Consider the following 27,334-nt stretch of genomic DNA (forward strand, 5'->3'; position numbering starts at 1 on the left):
AGTAGCCCCCACTCGCAGCAACTAGAGAAAGCCCATGCACAGCAACGAAGACCCAACACAGCCATAAGTAAATAAATAAATAAGAATTTTTTTAAAAAACAGCCAATTTACCAAGAAGATATAACATCATAAATATGTATGCACCTAACAATAGGGTTTCAAAGTGCATGAAGAAAAAACTGAATTAAAGGAGAAACAGACCATCCTAAAATTATACTTAAATATTTTAAATTCTTCTATTAGTAACTTATAGAACAATAAGCCAGAAAATCAGCAAGAATACAGAAGACCTGAACATTATCAACAAACTTGACTTAAATGACACTGATAGGAAACCCCACCCAACAAAAGAGAACATACATTCTTACCAAGTGTATATACAGGCCATTCACCAAGACAGATTATACAAACCTTAAAAGAAGTCATACAAAGTATGCTCTACAACCATAATTAAATTAAATTAGAAATTAATAACATAAAGATACATGGAAAATCCCCAAATAACTATAAATTAAATAATACACATATAAATAAATCATGAGTCAAAGGGAAATTAGAAAATAACTTGAATGGAATGAAAATGAAAATACAATATATCAAAACTCTAGGATGGACTTCCCTGGCGGCACAGTGGTTACGAAGCTGCCTGCCAATGCAGGGGACACGGGTTCGAGCCCTGGTCCGGGAAGATCCCACATGCCGCGGAGCAGTTAAGCCCATGCGCCACAGCTACTGAGCCCGCATGCCACAACTGCTGAAGCCCGCACACCTAGAGTCCGTGCTCCGCAACAAGAGAAGCCACTGCAGTGAGAAGCCCAAGCACCGCAACGAAGAGTAGTCCCCGCTTGCCGCAACTAGAGAAAGCCTGTGCACAGCAATGAAGACCCAACTCAGCCAAAAATATATAAATAAATAAATTTTTTTCTTAAAAAAAGAAAAAACTCTAGGATGCTGCTAAAAAACACTGCTCAGACAAAAACTTATAGCATTAAAATGCTTCTATTAGAAAAGTCTCAAATCAATAAAGTAGGCTTCTACCTTAAGACTAAAAGAACAAATTAAACTCAAAGTAACCTTAAGAAAGAAAATAATAAAGAGCAGAAACCAAAGAAATTGAAAACAGAAAAATACAGAAAAATCATAAAAGCAAAAGCTGATTCTTTAAAAATATCAAACTGATAAATCTCTACCTAGACTGATCAAGAAAAAAAGAAGACAAATACTACCAATATCAGGAATAAAAGAGGTAATATCACTATAGACCCAACAGATACTAAAGCGATAACAAAGGAATATCTATCTATTCACGAAGAAAACAATTACTTGACTAGCTCTGTATATACTAGCTGTCTATATACTAAAGACATTGCATTGTTGCAACAAAGAAAAGTCCAAGTCCAAATGGTTTCACTACTGAATTCTATCAACATACAAGGAAGAGATAATACTAATTACTCACAATCACTTTCAGAAAACAAAAGAGAAGGGAACACTAAGTCAATTTATGAGGCCATGACTGCACTGATAACAACACCAGACAAATATAAGAAAACTATCAACAACTATGCCTCATAAACATAGATGCAGAGATGCAGACTTAAAGATCTTATCAATCATATAAGAACTGAAAGAATTCATCACCTACATACCTGTACCACAGGAAATATCAGAAGTCTTTTGGGGACTTCCCTGGTGGCACAGTGGTTAAGAATCCACCTATCAATGCAGGAGACACAGGTTCAATCCCTGGTCCAGGAAGATCCCACATGCCACGGAGCAACTAAGCCTGTGCGCCACAACTACTGAGCCTGTGCTCTAGAGCCTGTGAGCCACAACTACTGAGCCTGCATGCCACAACTACTGAAGCCCGCATGCCTAGAGCTTGTGCTCTGCAACAAGAGAAGCCACCGCAATGAGAAGCACACACACCACAATGAAGAGCAGCCCCCGCTCACCACAACTAGAGAAAGCCCGTGCACAGCAACAAAGCTCCAAGCAGTCAAAAATTAAAAAAAAAAAAAAATCCTTTGGGCAGAAATAAAATGATAACAGATGGAAATATGAATCTACATAAAGGAATGGGGAGCACCAGAAATGGATAACTACATGAATAAAAACATTATTATTCATATTGCCTTAAAAAAAAATTGGGTTGGCCAAAAACTTTGTTCAGGTTTTTCCATAAGATGTTACAGAAAAACCTGAACTAACTTTTTGGCCGACCCAATAACTGAGTGATATCATCGGAAAAGGAGTAAGGACTTCCAAAAACTCCTCCTCCATTAATACAATGAGAACATTGGCAAAAACTCAAAATAAACTTCTTCAGTATTTTGGAAATTAACCAAAGACCTGCAACAATCCAGGGAACATTTATTCTTTCTTATTCAAGAAAAATAGCTGAATTTTGGTTAAAAAAAAAAAAAACTGTATGTGGTATTTAAGCATACCCTAGGCCCATCCCCCTCTCCTCAGCTCCAGGGTAGCCTTGAAAACCAACAGATAGCAATACAATGAAAGTCACCAACTCAGCAGCCACATGAAGGGTCAAAACAGGGTTGGTACTCTTTAAAAGCCCCATCTGCAGAGAATTGTCATTTTTTGGCCTATCTGAAAGTTCTTTAGAAAATACTACTCATAAAGCTTGTCCTTATTTGACCTGACTTAGAGAGAACCCAGTATGAACAGCCTTTTCCTGGGGGCATTTGTCAAAAACAATCAGCAGCAATTGTTTAACACTGTACCTGCATGGGGCAATGAAAAATTTAGACCAAGAAGCTAATCAAAGCTGCAGAATGAGATGTCCAGAAAATATGACATACTTTTGGGGATCTAAAAGGTTACACATACGCATATAATTGTGTACACACAGGGCCATGCATTCAGGAAAGACCTGAGAAGGTCCTACACTCTCACTTATGACTGAATATTGAGGCTCTGTGCACAAAGGAAGTAAGAGCTAAGGAAACTGCCTGAGTTTTGAAAGTAGACCCTAATATGAACATAGGGCCACTCAGCAAAGAATAGGAGACTTACTCGTTCTAGGCTGTTAAGGAAATCTGTCCAATCATTAGCTTACCACTAAGCTAATTAAGCAGAGATTTCACTGGCTACACCTAACAAGGAATATAAACTTTACAGAATAAGTTCAGGAAAGTCAGTAAACAAAAAGCAACAACAATAACAAACCCTGAGGGAGAAGGGAGAATCTGATTTCCGGGGTTGCCATATATTAAACGTCTAGTTTTCAACCAAAAATTATGAGGCATGCAAACAAACAAGAAAGTATGGCCCACACATGGGAAAAAAGGCAGATAATAGAAATTGTCACTGAGGAATAGGAAGCCCAAGCATTGGACTTACTAGCCAAAGATTTTAAATCAGCTATTTTAAATATGTTCAAAAACCTGAAGGAAATCATGTGTAAAGAACTAAAGCAATGAGAATTAAGTCTCAACAAAGAGATGAAAATTAGTTTTTAAATTAGGGAGTTGAAAAGTACAATAACAAATGAAAAATTCACTAGAAAGGCTCAATAGTATATTTGAGCAGGCAGAAGAAAGAATCAGTGAACTTGAAGATAGGTCAACTGAGGTGACCTTGTCTGAGGAACATAAAAGAAAAAACGAATGAAAAAAAATGAACAGCTCAAGTGGGGCACTGTCAAGATTACCAATAGGGCTTCCCTGGTGGCACAGTGGTTGAGAGTCCGCCTGCCGATGCAGGGGACACGGGTTCGTGCCCCGGTCCGGGAAGATCCCACATGCCGCGGAGTGGCTAGGCCCGTGAGCCATGGCCGTTGAGCCTGCGTGTCTGGAGCCTGTGCTCCGCGACGGGAGAGGCCACAACAGTGAGAGGTCCGCGTACCACAAAAAAAAAAAAAAAAAAAAGATTACCAATATACACACAATGAGAGTCCTAGAAGAAGGGAGAGAAAGGGGTAGAAAGAATATTGGAAGAAATAATGGCTGAAAACTCATATTTCATGAAAAAGATCAATCTACACATGCAAGAAACTCAACAAACTCAGAGATCACCACTTAGACACATCATAATTAAGCTGTCAAAAGTCAAAGATAAAGAATCTTGAGGGACTTCCCTGGTGGTCCGGTGGGTAAGACTCTGCGCTCCCAATGCAGAGGGCCCAGTTCTATCACTGGTTGGGGAACTAGATCCCGCATGCATGCTGCAACTAAGAAGTCCGCATGCTGCAACCAAGAGCCCACATGCTGCAACTACAGGTCGCACATGCTGCAATGAAGATCCCACATGCTGCAACTAAGACCCCACATGCTGCAACTAAGACCCAGTGCAGCCAAAATAAATAAATAAATAAATATTTTTTAAAAAACATTAAAAAAAAAAAGAATCTTGAAAGAACAAGAAGTAACTCCTCACATACAAGCATCCTCAAAAAGTTTAACAACTGATTTCTTATCAGAAGCCATGGAGGACAGAAGGCATTGGGACAACATACTAAAAGTAATGAAAGGAAGAGTGTGTCAACCAAGAATTCTACATCCAGAAAAAAGTATCCTTTGAAAATTAAAGAGAAAATAAAACATTCCCAGATACGCAAAAACTGAAAGGATTTGTTGGCAGCAGACCAGCTCTGCAAAAAATACAACAGGGAGTCTTCAGGCTGAAATAAAGGATACTAGACAGTAACTTGAATACACATTAAGAAATAAAGACCAGGAATCCCCTGGCAGTCCAGTGGTTTGGTTAGGGCTTCGCGCTTCCACTGCGGGGGGCACAGGTTTGATCCCTGGTCGAGGAACTAAAATTCCACATGCCACACAGAGGGAGGGAGAGAGGGAGGGAGGGATGGAGGGAGGGAGAGAGGGAAGGAGGGAGAGAGGGAGGGAGGGATGGAGGGAGGGAGGAAGGAAGGGAGGAAGGAAGGAAAAGAAAATCAGTAACATTACACAGGTCAATATAAAAGACAGCATATGTGTATTTTTTTTCTTTGTAACTTTGTTTCCTCCTATTTGATTTTAAAGACAATTGTATAAAAAATAATTTAAAATTTGTGTTGATGAGCATACAACATTTAAAGATGTAATATGTATATCAATAACAGCCCAAAGAAGGTGGGAGGGAATGGAGCTGTATAAGTTTTTTTTTTTTTTTGCAGAGCACAGGCTCGGGACGCGCAGGCTCAGCGGCATGTGGGATCTTTCCAGACCGGGGCACGAACCCGTGTTCCCTGCATCGGCAGGCGGACTCCCAACCACTGCGCCACCAGGGAAGCCCTGTATAAGTTTTATATGCTACTGAAATTAGTCTGGTTTCAATCAGAACCGAATTGTTATAAATTAAGATATTAATTATAATCCCCAGAGCAAGAAACAGGAAAATGACTCAAAATATATAGTAAAAAAAAATTTAAAGGGAATTAAAATGATACGCTAGAAAATATCTATTTAACACAAAAGAAGGCACTAATGCAGGGATGTAAGTAAAAAGGAATAAGACATACAGCAAAAAAACAGCAAAATGGTAGGTGTAAATCCTATCTTACTAGTAATTACATGAAATATAAATATTAAGCATTCCAATCAAAATGTTGAAATTTGCAGAATGGACCAAAAAACACAATCTAACTGCATGCTGTCTACAAAGAGACATTTTAGATTAAAAAACACATTTAAGTCGAAAGCAAATGGATGGAAAAAGATATATCATGCAAGCAGTTATCAAAAGTGGAGTGGCTATATTTATATCAGACAAAATAGACTTTAAGACAAAAATTTTTACTAACAAAGACAAAGAAGGACATTCATAATAAATGTGTCAATTCATCAGGAAGACGTAACAATTACACACATATATGCACATACCAACAGAGCTCCAGAATATATGAAGGAAATATTGACATAACTAAAGGGAGAAATAGTTCTACAATAATAGTTAGAAACTTCAATACTCTAATTTTCAATAATGGGCAGAATATCTAGATAGAGTATCAGTACAGAAACAGAGGACTTAATATTATAAACCAGTTAAACCTAATATACATATATACAGTCGACCCGAGCATTCAAACACAGGTTTCAATGCTCAGGTCTACTTTTATGCAGATATTTTTCAATAGAAAATACCTCTGTACTACATGGCCTATGATTGGTTGCATCCACAGATGTGAAGGAGCCACAGATGCAGAGGACCAACTATAAATTATATACAGATCAACCCCACTTGTTCAGGGTCTACATATATAGAACACTCTGCCCAGACTAATAAGTTAGGTCACAGAACAAGTCTCAATAAACTTTAGATGAAATCATACGACATATCTTCTCTGACCATAATGGAATAAAGCTAGGAATTAATAACAGAAAGAAAACTGGAAAATTCACAAATATATGGAAATTAAGCAACACACTATTATACAACCAATGGACCAAATAAGATATCAAAAAGAAAATGAGACAATACATTAAGACAAATGAAAACAAAAACGCAAATACAAAAACTCATGGGATGCAGGATCTTCCCTGGTGGTCCAGTAGGTAAGAATCCGTGCTCCCAATGCAAGGGGCCTGGGTTCGATCCCTGGTCAGGGAACTAGATCTCACATGCATGCTGCAACTAAGAGTCCACATGCCGCAACTAGGCCCGCATGCCACAACTAAAGACCCTGCATGCCACAACTAAACATGCTGCAATGAAGATCCCGCATGCTGCAACTGAGAACCAGCACAGGCCAAATAAATAAATAAATAAATAAATAAATCACCTCATGGGATGCACCAAAAACAGTGCTCGGAGGGAAATCTCCAACTATAAACATCTACATTAAAAAAGAAGACAGGGCTTCCCAGGTGGCGCAGTGGTTGAGAGTCCGCCTGCCGATGCAGGGGACACAGGTTCGTGCCCCAGTCCGGGAAGATCCCACATGCCGCGGAGTGGCTGGGCCCATGAGCCATGGCCGCTGAGCCTGCGCATCCGGAGCCTGTGCTCCGCAACGGGAGAGGCCACAACAGTGAGAGGCCCGCGTACCGCAAAAAAAATAAAATAAAAATAAAAAAGAAGACAGATCTTAATCAATAACCCAACTTTACACCTTAAGGAAGAGCAAAGTAAACCCAAAGCTAACAGAAAGAAGGTATAATTAAAGATTAGAGTGGAGATAAACAAAATAAAGGACAGAAAAACAACAGAGATTCAACAAAACCAAATGCTAGTCCTTCTAAAAAATGAACAAAACTGACAAACCTTTAGCTAGACTGACTAAGAATAAAAGAGAGAAGGCACAATTAAAATCAGAAATGAAAGTGCAAATATTACTACTGACCTTACAGAAATAAAAAATATAAGAGAATACTAGAATACTATGAATTGTTGTACACCAACAAATTAAATAACCTAGATGAAATGGACAAGTTCCTAGAAACACAAAATTATCAAAACTGACTTAAGAAGAAATAGAAAATCTCAACAGACTTATAACAAGTAAAGAGATTGAATCAATAACCAAAATCCTCCCAACAAAGAAAAGCCCAGGACCAGATGGCTTCACTGGTGCATTTTACCAAACATTTAAAGAAGAATTAACACCAATTCTTCTCAAATGCTTCCAAAAAAATAGAAGAGGAGGGAACACTTTCTAACTCATTCTATGAAGCCAGCATTCCCTAACCAAAGCCAGGCAAATACAATACAAAAAACCTACAGACCAATATCCTTAAGACAGATGCAAAATCCTCAACATAATACTTGCAAACTGAATCCAACAGCATATTAAAAAGATTATGCACCACGACCAAGTGGGATTTATCCCATGAATGCAAGACTGATTCAGCATAGAAAATCACTGTAATATGCCATATTAATAAAACAAAGGAGGGAACTCCCTGGTGGTCCAGTGGTTAGTACTCAGCACTCTCACTGCCATGAGCCCAGGTTCAATCCCTGGTAGGGGAACTAAGATCCTGCAAGCTGCATGGCATGGCCCAAAAATAAATAAATAAAATTAAAAAACAAAGGAAAAAACCCACGTGATCATCTCTATGACTGCAGACAAAAAGCACCTGACAAAACCCAACACGCTTTCATGATAAAATACTCATAAAGCTAGGAATAGACAGGAACTTCTGTGACATGATAAAAGGTCTTTATGAAAACTCACAGCTAACATCATACTCAATGAAGAAACAAACTGAAAGTTGCCCCCCAAGATCAAGAAGCTAAGAAACTCTTATTGCTGTTGTGAGGGGGAAGGAGGGAGGGAGGGAGGGAGGGAGGGAGGAAGAGGGAGACCCTCTAAGTATTGCTGTGCTTTACTGTACAATCAAGCAAAAAAAAGTTACTATTCTTTGGAAATTCAAAGCTTTTTAATTCCGACATGTTTGAATTACATAAGAGGATATACAAAAACATCATTTAAATATCTGCAATGATGATGATCATTAAATACCTGCACTACAATGGAAAGAAACTAGCCCATTTCAAACAAGGAGTTCTATGAGACATTCAAAATCTTAAGAGCATAGTTATCACTGTGCATGATGGTATAACTATAAAGTAATGAGACTGTCTATCAAATGCCACACCTAAAACAAGTTATGTATAATCACTATGTATTTACACAAATATATTCTGAGTAGGTACTGTTGATGAGGCACTATAAGGCCAAAAAATACACTGAAAGGTATAATATAATTTGGAGAACCAAATTTTCACTATTTAAAAGAAGTACTACAACAAAAAAAAAGGAAGGAAAGCAGACAGACATGTATCAGCTCATTTGTACAAAAGGAAACAGAAGGATAAATCAGAAACCAATGGTACTGGTTACTTACAGAGGGTGAGTGGAAATGCAATGGAAATAATGGAAAGATGGGTAAGAGGTAGAAATGAATAAGGGTTACACTTCTGAGTATACCTTTTTGCCTAGTTCTAACTTACACTTCTGAGTATACCTTTTTGCCTAGTTCTAACTTTTAGAACTATATTAACATTACACATACTCAAACAAGCAAACAAATAAAATCAACAAGAGGGGGAAAACTAAAAATGGAACACAACTAGAAATCAATGAATTTAACTGTATTTCAAAGGATTAAAATACTACATTAAAAGGGTGTGTACCTAACCCAACATTTGAACACAGTAATTTTACCCTTAGGCTACAGACATAAAGAACTGTAAACAAATACTGAACTCTAGTTAGTAGTTTTGTTTTTCACAATGAAATGTATTAGCAATTCCAAACTATTCTATGTATATTCTCAGACTGAGTAAACAAGTAAATACACTGCGGAAATTGGGAGCCAGGTTTCTTTATTCTAAGAGAATTATAAATATGGACAGGGAAAGGCTAGAATGAACCCTGTACCATTAGACTGAATGAGAGAGATCAGTATGAACTCATTGTTTTTAATATATAAAAAGGTACAGATGTGTGTTATACACAGGTATATATCATATATATCTGTATCTCCTATATAGCTTAGGGATGTATAGGCTATATATAAATATGTATCCTAGCTCTTCCCACTGTGAGGATCTAGAGGCAAAGACACTCCAATAGCACCAAACACACCTGCATTCTAGATTTTGGCTTCTAAGTATCATTCTCCACTAAAAGGAACCAGGGGTCTCTGGCTGATTCCAGGGCTCTGACAAGTAAAACACAAAATGAAACTGGAACATCTTGTTATGTCAGAAAACAAGTAAGTGATCAAGAATAATGAAGTCATGTCAAAAGAATGTAGAGGCCAGCTTGGCGGAGCTCCCACTGGCCAATCTGGTACAATTTGAGCATCAAAATAAATAACAATAGTAACAGATTATACCCCCATGGAATAAAAAAGAAAACCATGAGTCCATACCAATGTAAATAAGTAAGCAAATAGGGAAGATGAGAGCTCTTTCTTACATTAAAATGCTGATTAATAAATATAAAACAAATAGTGGAATTAGAAAAATCACAATTTGACAACCACCATAATTATTTAAGGCAAGAATTACCAATGGATGATAAAACTAGTGACTGTTTGATAAGAAACAAAATATTTACATAGACTCAGTCTTCCTACTAGATATTATTTGCAGAGGGAAAAACAGTAACTTTGCAGGGAAGAATCTTGGCTGGCACCATAAGTGATTAAAGTTAACATCACCAATAATGGGAAAAGCAGACATTATATGACCCCTGACATGATGCACTAAGGACACAATCTCACTTCTGTGGTAGTCTTATCCAGACTGCATAATAATGGAGGAACCTAAGCATGAGGAAACATCAGACAAATTCCAATTGATGAACACCCTGCAAAATAACTGGCACGTACTTTTCAAAATGCCAACGTCGTGAAAAGACAAAGTCTCCAGAACCGTTCCAGATTAAAGAAGACTAAAGAGGTATGACAGTTAAACACAATGAATGATCCTAGGTGATTTTCTCTGAATATTAATGAAGACAATGGGGAACTCTGAATAAAATCTAGAGTAAATATTATTTCAATATTCATTTCTTGATTTTGATTATTATATTGTGGTTATATGAATGTCCTTTTTCTTAGGAAATACACACTAAAGTATTTAGGGGTAAAAGGGTTTATTGTGTGCAACTTAAACAACTCAAGAAAATTTAAGTATTTACACACATGCATGTATATATAAAGAGGATGACAAAGCAGCTGTGATAAAATGTTAACATTTGAGGAAATTCAGATGAAGGGTACCAGAACTTCTTTGTACTGTTTTTGCAACTTTTCTGAAGTCCAATGTTATCTTTAAATAAAGTGAAAAAGAAAAAAAAAAGACCTGTGACCCTTTGATAATCCCTTGGATATAGATTTGGATTTGGTACAACAATTATGATATTAACTTAGATTTCACTTGGCCCCCAAAACCCACGACACCCGAAAGGTGCTGATTGTGTCTTGACAGAATTAGACACTTTGAGACTTTCCTTGACCAACTCAAAATTCTTCAGGAAAAGAAGAAAAGTTCCTGTAAGCATTTCAAAAACCCTGTAGGGAATGATCCCTACTACTCTGACTGTTACATCACAGGTGAAGGCAGCAGTTTGCCAAAAATGTTGCTTTTCTCAGAGAAAATAACAATAGTCAACAGAGAATGCATACTGTGGTCCAGCCACTGTGCAGAGTGCACTCTATATACCACCCCACTCAATCCTCTCAATAACTCTAGTGTAATCTCTATCTTAAAATGAGGAAACAAACTTAAGAAGGTAAAGTATCTAGGTGGGGAGGAGGATAAGGGAGACGGCAATAATAATATCTGTTTCATAGGATTGTTACAAAGATTTAATGAGGTAATATTTCTCACACAATTAGAACAGTGCCTGGAACATAAAAAACAATACCTAAATGTCTGTTAAATGAATAAATATAAAAAATATCCCAAAGATCATAAGGCTAAATGGTATAGCTGGGATTTAAACCTAGACTAACTCCAAGGTTCATATTCTTAGCCACTAGGACTATGGTGTCTCATGGTTTTAAGAATTACTAGAAAAAGTGTTCAACATGGTCCCAGACTTTCACCTACAAAGTGAAACTACATGATCAATCCATCTCTAAGGTCTTGGGGTTCCATGAGGTTTCAAAGCTGTGAACCAGTACTTAAGATGGCATAGCAAGTTGGCATCGATCTGAAGTGCCCAAACAACACGCTATTTCCCAGACACTAATTACCAAAAGCGTGTTGGTGCCTGTCCCAAGCCCAGTGCCAAAATTAGTACTAAGTGTTTCCTGAGAAAGATACTAGCAGTCCATACAATTCTTTATTAAAGATGGTTTCCCTTTTCAATCTGAAAAGTTTCCTTTGCTTGAGAAATTCTAATGTTTTTAAGAGCCTGCCAAAGATGTAGGTAAACATACTTTACTTGAAATTTGTGTTCCTCTGCCAAGTCCTTCTCCTTGAATGGGATTCTAAGTGCAAAGAACTCTTGCTTTTAAGAACAGATAAGAATCCAAGAGTAGGTACAGCAGAACCATAGAAAATAATGATATTTTGGCTTGTCTAAGATTTTGCCACAAAATCCATAAAGCAGAACTGGGGCTCAAACATCAAATTCTCTATCAAGTTAAAAAGAAAGTGATATCTGATGCAAACAATCAAAGTGACAGAAAAAATACTAGAAAGTGTATTGCCTTTGGGTTAGATTAGTAGGAAAAGAAATACATCTTGGATGTCATTTAATCCTTTTAAATTGCATCTATGGCTATCACTATTACAAAATCCCAAGCTTTACTTTCAGCTTATTTAACTGTTCAGAAGGAAGTAAAGAAATACTACATTCTTGCAAACTGCCCACAAAAAAGCATCAAGCAACTTGCCAATTATAGTGTGGTATTCCTTTCTCCAGTTTACACTGCATCTCCTCACATTAAGTCCTGGAATGTGCATCTCTCACATCATTATGATGACTCTACTAATTCCTAACTTTTAAAACAGCCAGCTCAATTTTAGAAAAAATACTGACAACACTCCCAAAATGAAAAGCTAACAATGACATACTCATTATATCCCAAAGCTAAAACATCAGTAAAGTCAAACTCTAGAAGCTGTAGCTGTGACCTCAGAAAGCACGTCACAATTTCTCTAAACATACGAACACATTTTTGCTTCACTCTCTCTTTTATACACACAGCCATATACTCTGAGTCTGAAAGGATGTACACGAAAATGTTTACGTTAGGTCATAGGATAAGCTTTTTCTTAAACATGCTTTCTACATTTAAAAACATTTTCAGGGGCTTCCCTGGTGGCGCAGTGGTTGAGAGTCCGCCTGCCGATGCAGGGGACGCGGGTTCGTGCCCCGGTCCGGGAAGATCCCACATGCCGCGGAGCGGCTGGGCCCATGAGCCATGGCTGCTGAGCCCGCGCGTCCGGAGCCTGTGCTCCGCAACGGGAGAGGCCACAACAGTGAGAGGCCCGTGTACCACAAAAAAAAAAAAAAAAAAAATTTTCAGTTTTTAAAAAGATTTAAAAATGACCATAAGTTAGTAAAAAAAGATTCATACTACACAAATTCTCATATAAAACAAAGAGATTATATATAATAATGTATATAATATGCACAGTATATGTCTATATATCTATGTATATGTTGTATATGTGTATAGTGTTTATGTTGTATATATATTGTATATATAATGAACATATATGTATAAGAGTGTGCATGTTATATATAGGAATCAAAAGCTTTAATTATTCTCTTTTCTTACTTAGAAGGCAAAAGTGATCTTACAAGTGCTCCAGTCTGAACTTCTGGACAGGTATTGATTTAGTTTAGCAATGTTATAAGTAGCTTGTAGCTTGTATCTAGGAATAAATGCAAAGATATTGTTAATCAATACTTTAACTATTTTAAAATTGTATAGCATTTCCCCCCCAAGATTTTACTACAAAAATAACTCACCAATGTTGTTTATACTTCCTATTTATTATTAAATCAGAACTATCAGAATTATTTCTCAACGGAAACTGAATTTTACTCTACATCTTAAGTTTCTTTAATCTCCCTCAATGTTTCGCCTGAAAACGTCATTTCCCTCCTCTGATAAATGGTGAAACTTTCACACACGTAAGACTTTTAGTATACATCCTTGTCCCAAACTGAAAAACCTACCTCTACTACTGAAAAGTAAGTTCTGTCCCTATTTATTATTCCCTTCTTAAAATGGTTAAAGATCATCTGTGACAGAAAAAGAAAAAGGTTATTTTTCCGGTCATTTGCTTGCCCTATGCAGTTACACTGTAATTTCTAGTCAGTACACTTAGTGCTGGTATATAGAAAACAAAAATACAAACACACACAAGAACCTGTTTTCTACCCCATGATAGATCCAATGCAAAAAGATAGTCTCCTTCTTGCCTCCAGTAGTATTTATTACATTTTATTACAGATAAGCAATTTTCCCCATTCTCAAAGCTCTTGTTACAGCTTAAGTGTCTTATTCAATGTTCAGTCTAGAAATATTGGGTATCATTTTATTGTTTCCACAAATTCCTTTTCATTATGTCCCACTTGTTATATGTAGTGACACATCTCAATTTTTCACTTCATAGTTATGAGAATTTAAACGGTATATAAACTACTCTGAGTCATTTAAGAAGAGAGAAGTATCCATGACAAGATGCAATCATCACAAACCAAGAGCTACAAAAGCCAAATTCACGGAAGGGTTTGTTCAACAGGCCCTGTGTGTTAATTTTTGCAACACAGCAATGATCAAAGGCCCAAAAGCTGTTTAATCACCATCAAGTTAAAATTATTATTTCCAAGTCAAGGAAGAAATTTATTGGTGACTGCCAGAAAAAGTACAAGCTCTGATAATGAAACTGTATTATGGGACCACCATAGGTTCCCCCCTCCCCACTTCTGAATGAGACACTCCAGGTGACCAGGTGATGGATGGTTTCAGTTCCTTTTATCAGGTATAAAACCAGGAGGTGGTTTCAAATGTCCATATGCTGATATTATAAGTACAGACACTCATTCACTTCTGGGTTCCAATCCCCATCCTTAAATTTCTGTATATACTAATCAGAGTGAACTTTCATGTAACCTCCTTCAACTCACCCTTCAGGACAATCACCACTCTATGATTTGAAGCAGACAGATACTCTAATACTCCACTAAGGGTGATTTAAGAGCACCCTTTATTAAAAAGACTTTATAAGCTTTCTCCAAACTAGACAAAGCCTTCTTTTCTTGTACTTTAAGGACCTGAAGGAAACTTGTTTCCCCACAAAGTTCAACTACTAAATTCAAGTCAAGCTGGAATAAAACTGAATTTTAAGCTGAAAACATTCAGTCTGGGATAGGAGGCAGAGGTAACAATGAAAAAGAAGGTAACTGAGTAAAGGGGCACAAAAGAAGATGAGCAAGATTATCACTTTTTTCCATTTGAGCCAGTTAGATAATTAAGATCTCAGTTCAAAATTTCTATCTTGTGAGATGCAATATAATTTGTTGACTAAGATCAAAGACAATTACTCACCTCATTTCTTACGGCTGCCATCTCCATTTTGGAGTATGAAGAGTCCTTAAGAACCACATTTCATTAACTTCAACTCAACTGTGTTTACTGCCATGAACGAAAACACACACACACACACACACAAACACACACACACTTCTGCTCCAAGGAAAGAAAAGTCAACCAAAACCCCTCCTTACCATCTGTGGAGCGAATACTGAGTTAGAAAACAGAAGACAGAGACTACAGTTTGGGCTACTGTTTTTATTCCTTAATCAGATCAAAACCATCTGTGTGCCTCAGTTTCCTCCCTTCTAAAATGGCGATATTAATATCAGCCTTCCTTAAAGTCAAAGGTTTCTTGAAAGAATCAAGAAAATGTATGTGGGACTTCCCTCGTGGCACAGTGGTTAAGAATCCGCCTGCCAAAGCAGGGAACATGGGTTCGAGCCCTGGGCTGGGAAGATCCCACACGCCGCGGAGCAACTAAGCCCGTGCGCCACAACTACTGAGCCTGTGTTCTAGAGCCCGTGAGCCACAACTACTGAAGCCTGCGTGCCACAACTACTGAAGCCCGGGTGCCTAGAGCCCGTGCTCCACAACAAGAGAAGCCACTGCAATGAGAAGCCTGCACACCGCAACGAAGAGTAACCCCCGCTCGCCGCAACTAGAGAAAGCCTGCGCGCAGCAACGAAGACCCAACACAGCCAAAAATAAATAAATTTATTTTAAAACATACTTATCCAAATTGGTGAATTTTTGTGTAGCCATTTTAATATTGAAGGTGGAAGAAGAAAAAAAACATTTTCAGTATATCATGCTTTATTATTTCAAGAAAGGTTAAAATGCAACTGAAACACAAAAAAAGATTTGTACAGTGTACGGGGAAGGTGCTATGACTGATCGAACGTGTCAAAAGTGGTTTGCAAAGTTTCGTGCTGGAGATTTCTCGTTGGATGATGCTCCACAGTCGGGCAGACCAGTTGAAGTCGATAGCGATCAAATCGAGACATTAATTGAGACAATCAATGTTATACCACGCGAGAGATAGCCGACATACTCAAAATATCCAAATCAAGCACTGAAAATCATTTGCACCAGCTTGGTTATGTGAATCGCTCTGATGTTTGGGTTCCCCATAAGTCAGGTGAAAAAAACCTTCTTGACCATATTTCCACATGTGATTCTCTACTTAAACATAATGAAAACGTTCCATTTTTAAAACAAATTGTGACGGGCGATGAAAAATGGGTATTGCACAATAATGTGGAACTGAAGAGATCGTGGGGCAAGCGAAATGAACCAGCACCAACCACACCAAAGGCTGGTCTTCAACCAAAGAAGGTGATGTTGTGTATATGGTGGGATTGGAAGGGACTCCTCTATTATGAGCTCCTTCCGGAAAACCAAATGATTAATTCCAACAAGTACTGCTCCCAATTAGACCACAAGAAAGCAGCACTTGACAAAAAGCGTCCAGAATTAGTCAAAAGAAAACGCATAATCTTCCATCAGGATAACGCAAGACCGCATGTTTCTTTGATGACCAGGCAAAACCTGTTACAGCTTGGCTGGGAAGCTCTGATTCTTCCGCCGTATTCGCCAGACATTGCACCTTCGGATTTCGACTGATTTCAGTCTTTACAAAATTCTCTTAACGGAAAAGATTTCAATTCCCTGAACGACTGTAAAAGGCACCTGGAACAGTTCTTTGCTCAAAAAGATAAAAAGTTGGAAGATGGAATTATTAAGTTGCCCGAAAAATGGCAGAAGGTAGTGAAACAAAAGGGTGAATATGCTGTTCAATAAAGTTCTTGGTGAAAATGACAAATGTGTCTTTTATTTTTACTTAAAAACCGAAGGCGCTTTTTGGCCAACTCAATAGTTTTTATATGGAGGAATGTGGTTTCGAAAATAAATAAATAAAGGACGAATAGTTCTGAGCCCCAGAGTGAAATCAGTCTTTAGTAAAGTACTTCAGAGAGTAGTTCCACCCTACAAGTTGTCCCCAGGCTCTGCCCTTCTCCAAAATCCCCTAAAATGTCTCCTCAGAAAAACTCCGAACACCTAAATTCAGAGAATTCTTAAAGGGTGTCTTCATTATTCTTTGTCAATATAATACTTTACAGGCTGCAGGTGAGACCTAGATTTCTGCTGCATTCAACATAAGCACAGAATCAGCTCAAAAACAGCCTGACATAAATGCCACGGGGCTGGGTGGGCTTTAAATATAATTAACCCTCTTTTCATATGCAAAGCAATTCAAATCACCACTAAGTTTGCTAAGGATGACAGAATAATACACAAATAAACACAAAATAAGTGGGGAGACTTTAACAAGCAAATCAGATCACTCCCTCCCTTTCATCAAATAGGCAAATAAGAATCTATCCCAGAGTTAATTATCATGAGGAAAATCACTAAAGATAATAGGTCCTTGTACAACCAAGGACATAGTTGTACATTACAACATTACAATAGTTTTTATTACTATACATTTCACCCAAAAAACAAATGAAATAACTAAAGCCAAGTAGTAAACTTTTTATTCTCCAAATGATAAAACAGTCACAACTATTCATTCATTATTTCACTTATTTATTCAATCAGCAACTACTGAATGCACATGTACCAGTAACTATACTAGACACTAGGCATACAGTAAAGAAGAAATCAGAAAAGGCCCCTGACCTCACAGACCTTATAATATTGTGGGAGAAGACAGGAAATAAGCAAGTAAACAAATAATTTCCAAAAGCAATATAAAAAAATAAAACATGGGGAAAGATCATGCTATTTTTAAGAACTGTAATAAAAAGCACTACACAGCAAATATTTATTCACATTAAGGCAAAGGCCCTGAAATGGGAAGAAGCTAAGCTTTATTCACTAGATGCAAAGATCTTCCGCTGACAACCCTTTTATGATTCATCTCAATCTAGTCCATTCTTCATAAGCAAGAGTCAGACTCCCACAAACATGGCAGACACCAGACCTCACCTCCAGGTCCTTCCCAGCACCTCTTCTGATTCTAGTTCCTCCTTCATAAATCACAAATACAAGATCTTATCCAACAATCGCTTTTCCATGAAGTACTCACTGTCTGAATTTCGAAAGGTTTGCCCAATTGAGGGCAAAGAGTTGGAATATTTTATGCTCAAGAGAGAAAATAGAAAAGTGAAAAGTGACATGGCGTCAGAGGTAGGGAAAAGCAAAGGCCTAACCGTACCAAGGTGCACTTCCAGCTTCAAATGAACTGAGAGGTGAAGTTCACATCTTAAATAATGAAATACCTTCACTTTCAGGGAAGCCCTATGCCCTCATCTTAAAAATTAACTGGAGAATGCTTAGTGAAAGTAAAACATAAACCATAATACTGTATGACATGTTAGTGTTTAAGTTCTGAGTATAGCTGATAGTGTTAGTTATTCAAACTTTTAAAAAAATCTCCTACAGGGCTTCCCTGGTGGCGCAGTGGTTGAGAGTCTGCCTTCCGATGCAGGGGACGCGGGTTCGTGCCCCGGTCCGGGAGGATCCCACATGCTGCGGAGCAGCTGGGCCCGTGAGCCATGGCCACTGAGCCTGTGCTCGGTCCAGAGCCTGTGCTCCGCAATGGGAGAGGCCACAGCAGTGAGAGGCCCGCGTACCGCAAAAACAAAAACAAAATCTCCTACAGAACTTTATGAGACTCTAAATCATTTATTTTTATTTTTTAGTGACTATATACAATCAAAATAAAAAGAAATCAAATGCTGAGACTGATATATTAGTGTTCAGTGTAACATATACCTAAAAAAGAAGATTCAACTATTTAAAAAGTTGGAGTCTACTGATCTCATCCAACATGCTCATTTTATAGATGAGAAAAAAACTAAGAAACCAGGAAGTCAAGTGACTTATTTAAGGTAACTGATACAGGGAACAGAGGTGGAACCAGAACTGAAGAATTCTGACTCCCAGATCTTTTCATTACACTGTATGGTCTTATTTAACAAGGTTTTTGTTCTAGAATTAAATAATGTTCTATCAAGAAAATATCACTTTCTCCCTAACGCCATTATAAAGTCAAAGATGTGTTTCACACAATTGTTAACTAAGCCTAAAGTACTATGAAGAAACTGAAGTCTCTGTCCCAGGTCCAATGCAGCTTATATTCTGAGAATGTAAGTAATGTACAAAAATAACGATGATAGAAGATTATTGTAAAAATGGGAGAACGGGATGTGGATCAAAGGGCACAAACTTTCAGTTTTAAGAAGCAAAAGTTATGAAGATCTAATGTTCAGTATGGTGACTGTTAATAACAGTACTTTATACTTGAAAGTCGCTGAGAGTAGACCTTAAGGATTCTCATTACCAAGAATGTGTTAATTATCTTGATTTGGGTAATAGTTTCACAATGTATATGTATATGAAATCATGATATTGTATACTTTAAATATATACAATAATATTTGTCAATTATTCCTCAATAAAGTTGGGGGAAAGAATGAGAGGAGACTAAGCACTAAAGAATAATAGTACTATAATATTCAGGACAGCAGGATTATTTCTGCGTGGAAAAATGAAAAACAAAAAAAGGCTCATACTTGTTCCGTAATGAAAGATTATCCCAGTGTTGGAAGTTAGATAGCAGAAAAGAACTAGGAAAAGTTTGGATTTTGGATCTACTATAGTCTAGGAAATAAAGAATCATACATATTTTGTTAGAATTAGATCTAGCTGGGACTTCCTCTGTGGTGCAGTGGATAAGAATCCACCTGCCAATGCATGGGACACAGGTTCGATCCCTGGTCCGGGAAGATCCCACACATGCCGCAGAGCAACTAAGCTCATGCACCACAACTACTGAGCCTCCGCTCTAGAGCCCGCGTGCCACAACTACTGAAGCCCGCACGCCTAGAGCCCATGCTCTGCAACAAGAGAAGCCACCGCAAGGAGAAGCCCGTGCACCGCAACGAAGAGTAGCCCCCGCTCACCACAACTAGAGAAAATCTGTGCGCAGCAACGAAAACCCAACACAGCCAAAAATAAATAAAAATTAAATCTTTAAAAAAAAAAAAGAATTAGATCTACCTAATTTCCAGTCTAAAGAAAATACAGAGGCTCTAAGAATTCACTAAATACACCACAGGGAAACAATAAGACAAATCCAGATGGTGGTACATAATATAAGACTCTTCAAAAAGTCAATGTCAGAGAAAAGAAAAGGGGGGGAGGTTTTCTAGATTTAAAAAGATTAAAGAGGGACTTCCCTGATGGTCCAGTGGTAAAGAATCCGCCTTACAATGCAGGGGATGCGGGTTTGATCCCTGGTCAGAGAACTAAGATCCCACATGCCGCGGGGCAAATAAGCCCATGTGCCACAACTACTGAGCTAGAACACCTCAACTAGAGAGCGTGCATGCAGCAAACTACAGAGCCCATGTGCTCTGGAGCCCACGCTCCCTGGAGCCTGCACGCCACAACCAGAAAAGAGAAAACCTGCCACCACAACTAGAGAGAAACCCACTACTAGAGAAGCCCATGGGCCGCAACGAAAGATCCAATCATTGACCCCGTGTGCCACAACTAAGATCAATGCCGCCTAAAATAAATAATAAATAAATCTTTAAAAATATTTAAAGAAAGAATAAATTTCTAAAGAAAAAGATTAAAGACACAAACAAATGCAATGTCTAAATGCAGATTAGATCCTATTTTGAAAAAAACAGATATAAAAGACACTTGGGGGACAACTGGGAGATTCTGATTATGGACTAGATCTTAGGGAGTAACAGTTAATCTTCTTAGGAGTGATAATAGTATTGTTATGTAGGAGAAGAGCTTTATTTTTTAAAGATGGATGTTGAAGTGTCATGATGTCTGTACTCACTTTCAAACAGTTAAGCAAATGTATATATACATACACATTTGTTCAATCTAATTGATGGGTATTCAAGTGTTTGTACTAGAGTCTTTCAACTTCTCAACATGTTTAAAAATTATCATTAAAAATGTTTTTAAAAGAATTAGATATCTTGATAAAGATCTAATCCACTAATCCTCTCTGTTTTTCAAAAAAATTTTTTTTTTCTTCAGAAGAAACTGAGCCCAAAGTACCACAGCTAATGCAGGCCTTTTCTCAATAGAAATTAAAACTCAGGCAGATCTGCAGAATCTTAGCCCAAACTCTTTACATATGCCACAAAACTGGAACCCAAGAAAAAACAACTGATCCGGGACAAACACCTACATGTGTATGTAAAAAACAAACATATTTTTTATGGGTATTTTTCTATTTTATTTTTTTAATTTTTAAAATTTTTATTGGAGTATAGTTGCTTTACAATGTTGTGTTAGTTTCTACTGTACAGCAAAGTGAATCAGCTATACATATACATATATCCCCTCTTTTTTGGATTTCCTTCCCATTTAGGTCACTACAGAGCACTGAGTAGAGTTCCCTGTGCTATACAGTAGGTTCTCATTAGTTATCTATTTTATACATAGTATCAATAGTGTATATATGTCAATCCCAATCTCCTAACTCATCCCACATCCCCCTTTCCTCCTTGGTATCCATACATCTGTTCTCCACGTCTGTGGGTCTATTTCTGCTTTGTAAATAAGATCGTTTATACCAGTTTTTTCAGATTCCACATATATGCGTTAATATACGATATCGGTTTTGTCTTTATGTTTAATATGTAATAATCCCATTACAACTACAAAAGAATAAAAATCTGTTAAAGACTACAACAACCTAGTACATCAGAAATTTGTACAAAATAACTTCAGAATGCAGCATTAAATGGGAATTAGTTCATTAGATGCACAAAAAAACAAACAGTAAAATTTTAAACCACTTAACTAGTATCGCCTATAATATTGTCTCACAACTTTGTCTATTGATTATGTCAATTATGCCTTCCAAAAATCTGACAACATACCCTAATAACTTCATGTTTCACCATTCCCTCCACAAGCTTCTTGCCAGTCCCCCAAAATGCCATGTTTTTTCATATTTCTATACAAGTAATTTCCTCTGCACACAGAATACCCTTCTGCCTTTTCTTCATCTACTCCTCTTTCAAGACCAACTTCTTATATCACCTCTCCAATGAAGTTTTCTGACAGTGCTCCACACTGCTCCTTGAACTTCCATAATACTTTTTTCATTGCTATAGAGACTTTTTAAACTTTTCCTAATTATTTAAACGTATGATTCCTTCATTAGACCATAAGCTAACCTGATTTCACAGAGCAAGTCTTATTTATATCTCTACTTATAGTTAGCTTCAAGTGCTGGCAATTAGAAATAACGGAAGCTGTCTATTTTTAAAAGACAGCTTTCTTCCTTTCAGGAAGAACCTAAAAAATAAAGTGTTTGCCCTGAGTTGAAAGTGATAGTTTATTATGAAGCAGATTCATACCTTGAATGACTTGGACAATTTGTTACTCTGCCCCTTTGATACTCTTGTCACATAGCCCACAAGCATGGAAACTATCTGAACAAATGCAAAGAAGCAATCTGACCTTGCTTATACCTACAAACCAATTATAATAAATACATAAAATTATCTGAAGGGTTTCTTGTGAGGGTAAGAACTCAAACAGAGAAGTCCCAAAGTCACTAATTCATTACTTATTGAAGTCTTGAGCAAATGTATCATTAAGACTTCACACTCAAGTAAAATTCATATAAAATTACCCCCACATGTAAATACCTCTTTTTCTTAAACAGCTACCTTCAACAGAAATTTCATTTCTAAAAACAGAGCTATAATGGAAACTTCTAAAATTTTACTGCAAACATGCAAAAATATGGCATTACAATACCCAATGTATACTCAACAATATTTAACCACTCAGCTCAATATATGGAGTATATTCAAAACCTAGCTTGATTCTTGCTGCTTGCAAGTCAAAGTAGCTGATGCAAGATGAATACATGCTTGATTGTTCTTGGCCAACACACATGCATCTTTAAGTACATACGCATTAGTAAAGTCTCAACCTATGGTCCTTGAACTACCAGTGAAACATGAGGAGCCTGCTGGTAGCCTAGTACTGCCCAACAAGCAGAAGCAGAAAGCTGGGTAGGGATGGTGAGGGGTGGCAGGGAGAATCAGCTGCAGTGGTCCACCAAATGAAGATAAACCATTCAGGTGGTCTGCAGTAAGGAAAAAGGAGAGAATCACTAAATCAGCAAATTGATCACCCAATTAATATGATCATGTTGCTTACCAAAATCAACTTAATGCTCCCTTGCAACAAGAGAAGAATGTGTTTCGGTCAAAAACCACAAGAGAGATAATTCATTAACATAAGGCAAAAGTTCCTAATTACTGTTATTAACACTCAATAATCATTCACATTATAAGACTCACCTGGGTATAGTACTACTAGCAAGGTGCTGCCAAAGCTTTGCATTTACTGTAAGAAAATCAGATTTAAAAATAAAATCCACTAATTACAATTTCTCCATAAGAAAGACAGGTATTACAGATTAGAGCCATCAAAAATCAAAGGAATGACAATTCCTATCATTTCTAGTGGCTTAAATCTTCTGTCCATACTGTGTATCACTAGCAACTGATTCCTAAATACAAAATCAGATGAAAAAGCCCATTTAATATCCATAATGAGACTCTTCTTTCAAAATGTCTTTCCAACATAAATTCCAAAATAATCTTGACTGGGGAAAAATTTCAACCCTCTACTTAGTAGAAAACTGAAAACGAGTGGGACTAGCCCAGTGGAAGGTAGCTGATGAGGCGGGGGCTACAACATACCATGTCAGTTTTTTATGTAAACCAGAGTTTTAAAATCTTTTCTCAAAGAGGATTCAGCTTGCCCCATATGGCAGTATTTTCCAACTGTAGCTTCCCTGGCCTAATTTCAGTTCTCATACCCACTGGACCTACCTACCCACCCACAGTACCACTCACTGTATTTCCAACCTGCGTTTTCCTGCTGTATATGTCCCTTTTGGTTCTTTCCACACAACTCCACTCGTAGTCAAATAAGCCACCCTCTGCTTTATCAAGTAAATGCCTCCTATTTCACAGTGTGTCTCTCTCCAAATGGTATAAAATTTTATGCATCCCTCTCATAAAGCCCCAGAGCTCACCAACTCAAAAAAAATATGAAAAATTTTTACTTCTACTGTCACACTAGGGATAAAAAAGGGGGAGACTTAATCTTTAGTCCTAGTCACGTTCAGTGTGCTTCATTTTTTACTATAGGCACAGTCCTAAGAGTAGAAGCAAAAGAAAATTCAATAAGCAACCTAGTTAGATGATGTGTATAAATAATATATGGGACACTGAAAATACATAAGGAATAGATTTGCATGATATTCTTGGAGAAGAAAGTAACTGATAGGCTTCCCTGGTCGCGCAGTGGTTAAGAATCCGCCTGCCAATGCAGGGGACACAGGTTCGATCCCTGGCCCAGGAAGATCCCACATGCAGCGGAACAACTAAGCCCATGTGCTACAAATACTGAGCCTGTGCTCTAGAGCTCGTGAGCCACAACTACTGAGCCCACGTGTCACAACTACTGAAGCCCGCGCGCCTAGAGCCCATGCTCCACAACAAGAGAAGCCACCGCAATGAGAAGTCTGAGCACCACAATAAAGGGTAGCCCCCTGCTCGGTGCAACTTGAGAAACCCCATGCACAGCAACAAAGACCCAACACAGCCAAAAAAATAAAAACAAATAAATTAATTTTTTTTAAAAAAAGTAACTGATGTCTTGTAGAGGATGTGTTTGTTCTGAAGTACACCAACCTCAAAAGGGCTGTTGGTATATTCTGGGGCTGGATGCCTGAAAAGTCTATCTTGTATTAGGATATGAGTCAAACTACAACTAAAATTTTTGCAACCACCATACTAGAATGAAAAGTTCAAATACAATCAGATCTATCAGTTTCACAGGCAGACCTGTTCTCCCATTTCCCAATAATTCAACAAAATCCAGTATACTAAGTACTTACTATGGTCAGGTCCTGAGAGGTGATTCTCATTTCTCTACCTTTTGTGAAATTTTCATGACTCAATTCTTAGTACTTTCCTCCTCTTTTTACTTACTCACAGCAATCATTCACTTTTTCACCTTCAGTCAATCCCCCAGGTGATTCCAAAATCCACATTCATAATCCTCAACATTTAGGAGTTCCATATCTAAACTTCTGCACCATCCTAAATGATATCTCAACTTAAAAATTCTTCTGTCATCTAAACCTTAAGCCACCTCAATATTCTTGGTTACCCAGGTTCACAAACATAGTATTTTCTTTTCTGTATCCATCCCTACATCCAATAAATCACCAAGTTCTGCCATTTTTTTTGTACCCTAACGGGTTCCTCACTCCAGTCTCTTCCCATTGTAAGCAATCCTCTATCAGTGTTTCTTGAACTTTAACGTGCATGGGAATCATTTGAGAATCTTGTTAAAATGCAGATTCTGATTCAATAGCTCAGGGCTAGGGCTTGAGATTCTGTGTTTCTAACATGCTCCCATGTGATGGCAATGCTGCTGGTTGAGGGACCACACCTGTGAGCAGCTGAGGCCACTTTGTTTTCCTTTATTCCCTCAGCATGTGCACAATTTATTCAATGGTATTTTTATCTGTTTAAATAGTGCTTTATAGTTGCTTCATGTGTACATATTTTATTACATTTTCCTAAAAAAGGATTCTGACATACTCAAGAAATAGGATAATGATTCCTTTTTTTGGAACAACAGAAACCAATACAAAGTTAGGCATACTATGGGTACTCAGTGCTTGTTGATTTTAAAATGTTTCCCCAGAAAATACAACAATCGCCTCTTAATTACGAAGTTGAAGCGGGTTAATGGATTACCTTTGTCAACTTTTTAGAAGCCATTTCACTGCAGGTGCTTCCCTGGTGGCCCAATGCAGGGGACAGGGTTCAACCCCTGATCTGGGAAGATTCCCACATGCCACAGAGCAACTCAGCCGGTGGTGAGCCACAATTACTGAGCCTGCGCTCTAGAGCCCACGTGCCGCAACTACTGAAGCCCACGCACCTAGAGGCCTTGCTCCACAAGAGAAGCCAATGCAAGGAGAAGCCCGCGCACAGCAACAAAGACCCAACGCAGCCAAAAATAAAAATAAATAAATAGTTATAAAAAATAAAATAAAATAAAAACCATTTCACTGCAAATCAACCTTTTCACCAGATCTGACAGAGGAAATAAGCTTAAAACAGCTTTCTATTCATAGTTAAAAAAGCAAATGTTAATTTGTGAATTACTGGTTATAGATTTATTCTTTCTCCATCAGTGAAGGATTAAATACATATTTAAAACTGAAACTGTAAGCACAGGCAACAAAGGGAAAAATAGATACACTGGACTTCATTAAACTTTTGTGCATCAAAAACACCATCAAGAGAGTGAAAAGACAACCTACAGAATGGGAGAAAATATCTGCAAATCATGTATCTTGATAAAGGTTTAATATACAGAATAAATAAAGAACTCTTACAACTCAACAACGACAAAACCCCAAACAACCCAATCAAAAAATAGGCAAAGGACTTAAGTAGACATTTCTATCTATTAAAAGAAGATATTCAAATGCCAAATGAGCACATTAACATCACTAGCCATTACAAAATGCAAGCCAAAACTACAATGAGATACCACTCACTTCACACCCACTAGAAAGGCTATAATTTTTAAAACAGGAAATAACAAGTGCTGGTGAAAATGTGGAGAAACTGGAACCCTTGTATGCTGCTAGTAGGAATATAAAATGGTACAGCCACTGTAGGAAAGTTTGGCAGTTCCTCAAAAAGGTAAACACAGAATTACCACATGACCTATTAATTCCTAGGTTCTCCTAGGTATATATCAAAAAAGCACTGAAAATAGGGACTCAGCTATGTGTACACCAAAGTTCATAGCTGCATTATTCACAACAGCCAAAAAGTGGAGACAATACAAATGTCATCAATGGATGAAGAGATAATCAAAATGTGGTGTATATATATACAATGAAATATTATTCAGCTGTAAAAAGGATTTAGTATTGATACTTGCTACAGCAGGATAAACCTGGAAGACATGTAAGTGAAATATACCACCAACAAAACAATAAACATTGTATGATTCTATTTATATGAAATATCTACAACAGGCAAATTCAGAGACAAAACATAGATCGGCAGTTACCACAGGTGGGGAGGGGAGGGGAGCAAAGATACTGCTTAATGGATCCAGAGTCTGTTTGGAGTGATAAAAAACTCTGGAAATACACAGTGATGATGGTTGCACGTTGTGAATATAATTAATGCCACTGGACTGTACACTTAAAAGTGGTTAAGGTGGCTAGTTTTATATGTATTTTACTA

The 27,334-nt window shown here is 37.6% G+C and overlaps 1 protein-coding gene across 5 annotated transcripts in view; it reads right to left on the reverse strand.

Annotated features, from left to right (window-relative positions):
- UBTD2 (ubiquitin domain containing 2) overlaps window positions 1–27,334 on the reverse strand; it is a 57,580-nt gene that overhangs the window by 26,362 nt on the left and 3,884 nt on the right. For 2 of the 5 annotated variants that reach the window (XM_060296603.1, XM_030829940.3), the window contains exon 2: window positions 13,232–13,305. The exons of 2 other annotated variants lie outside the window; for them this stretch is intronic. Coding sequence is in view for 1 of the 3 variants with exons in the window: in XM_030829940.3 (XP_030685800.1) it covers window positions 13,232–13,305 (74 nt within the window). In the remaining 2 variants the exon portion in view is untranslated. Of the gene's footprint in view, window positions 1–13,208; window positions 13,306–27,334 lie in introns of those variants that run through there. One more of the 5 variants, XM_060296601.2, reaches the window with a different exon arrangement.

This window comes from Globicephala melas, chromosome 3, assembly GCF_963455315.2.
Source record: "Globicephala melas chromosome 3, mGloMel1.2, whole genome shotgun sequence".
Lineage (NCBI taxonomy): Eukaryota > Metazoa > Chordata > Mammalia > Artiodactyla > Delphinidae > Globicephala > Globicephala melas.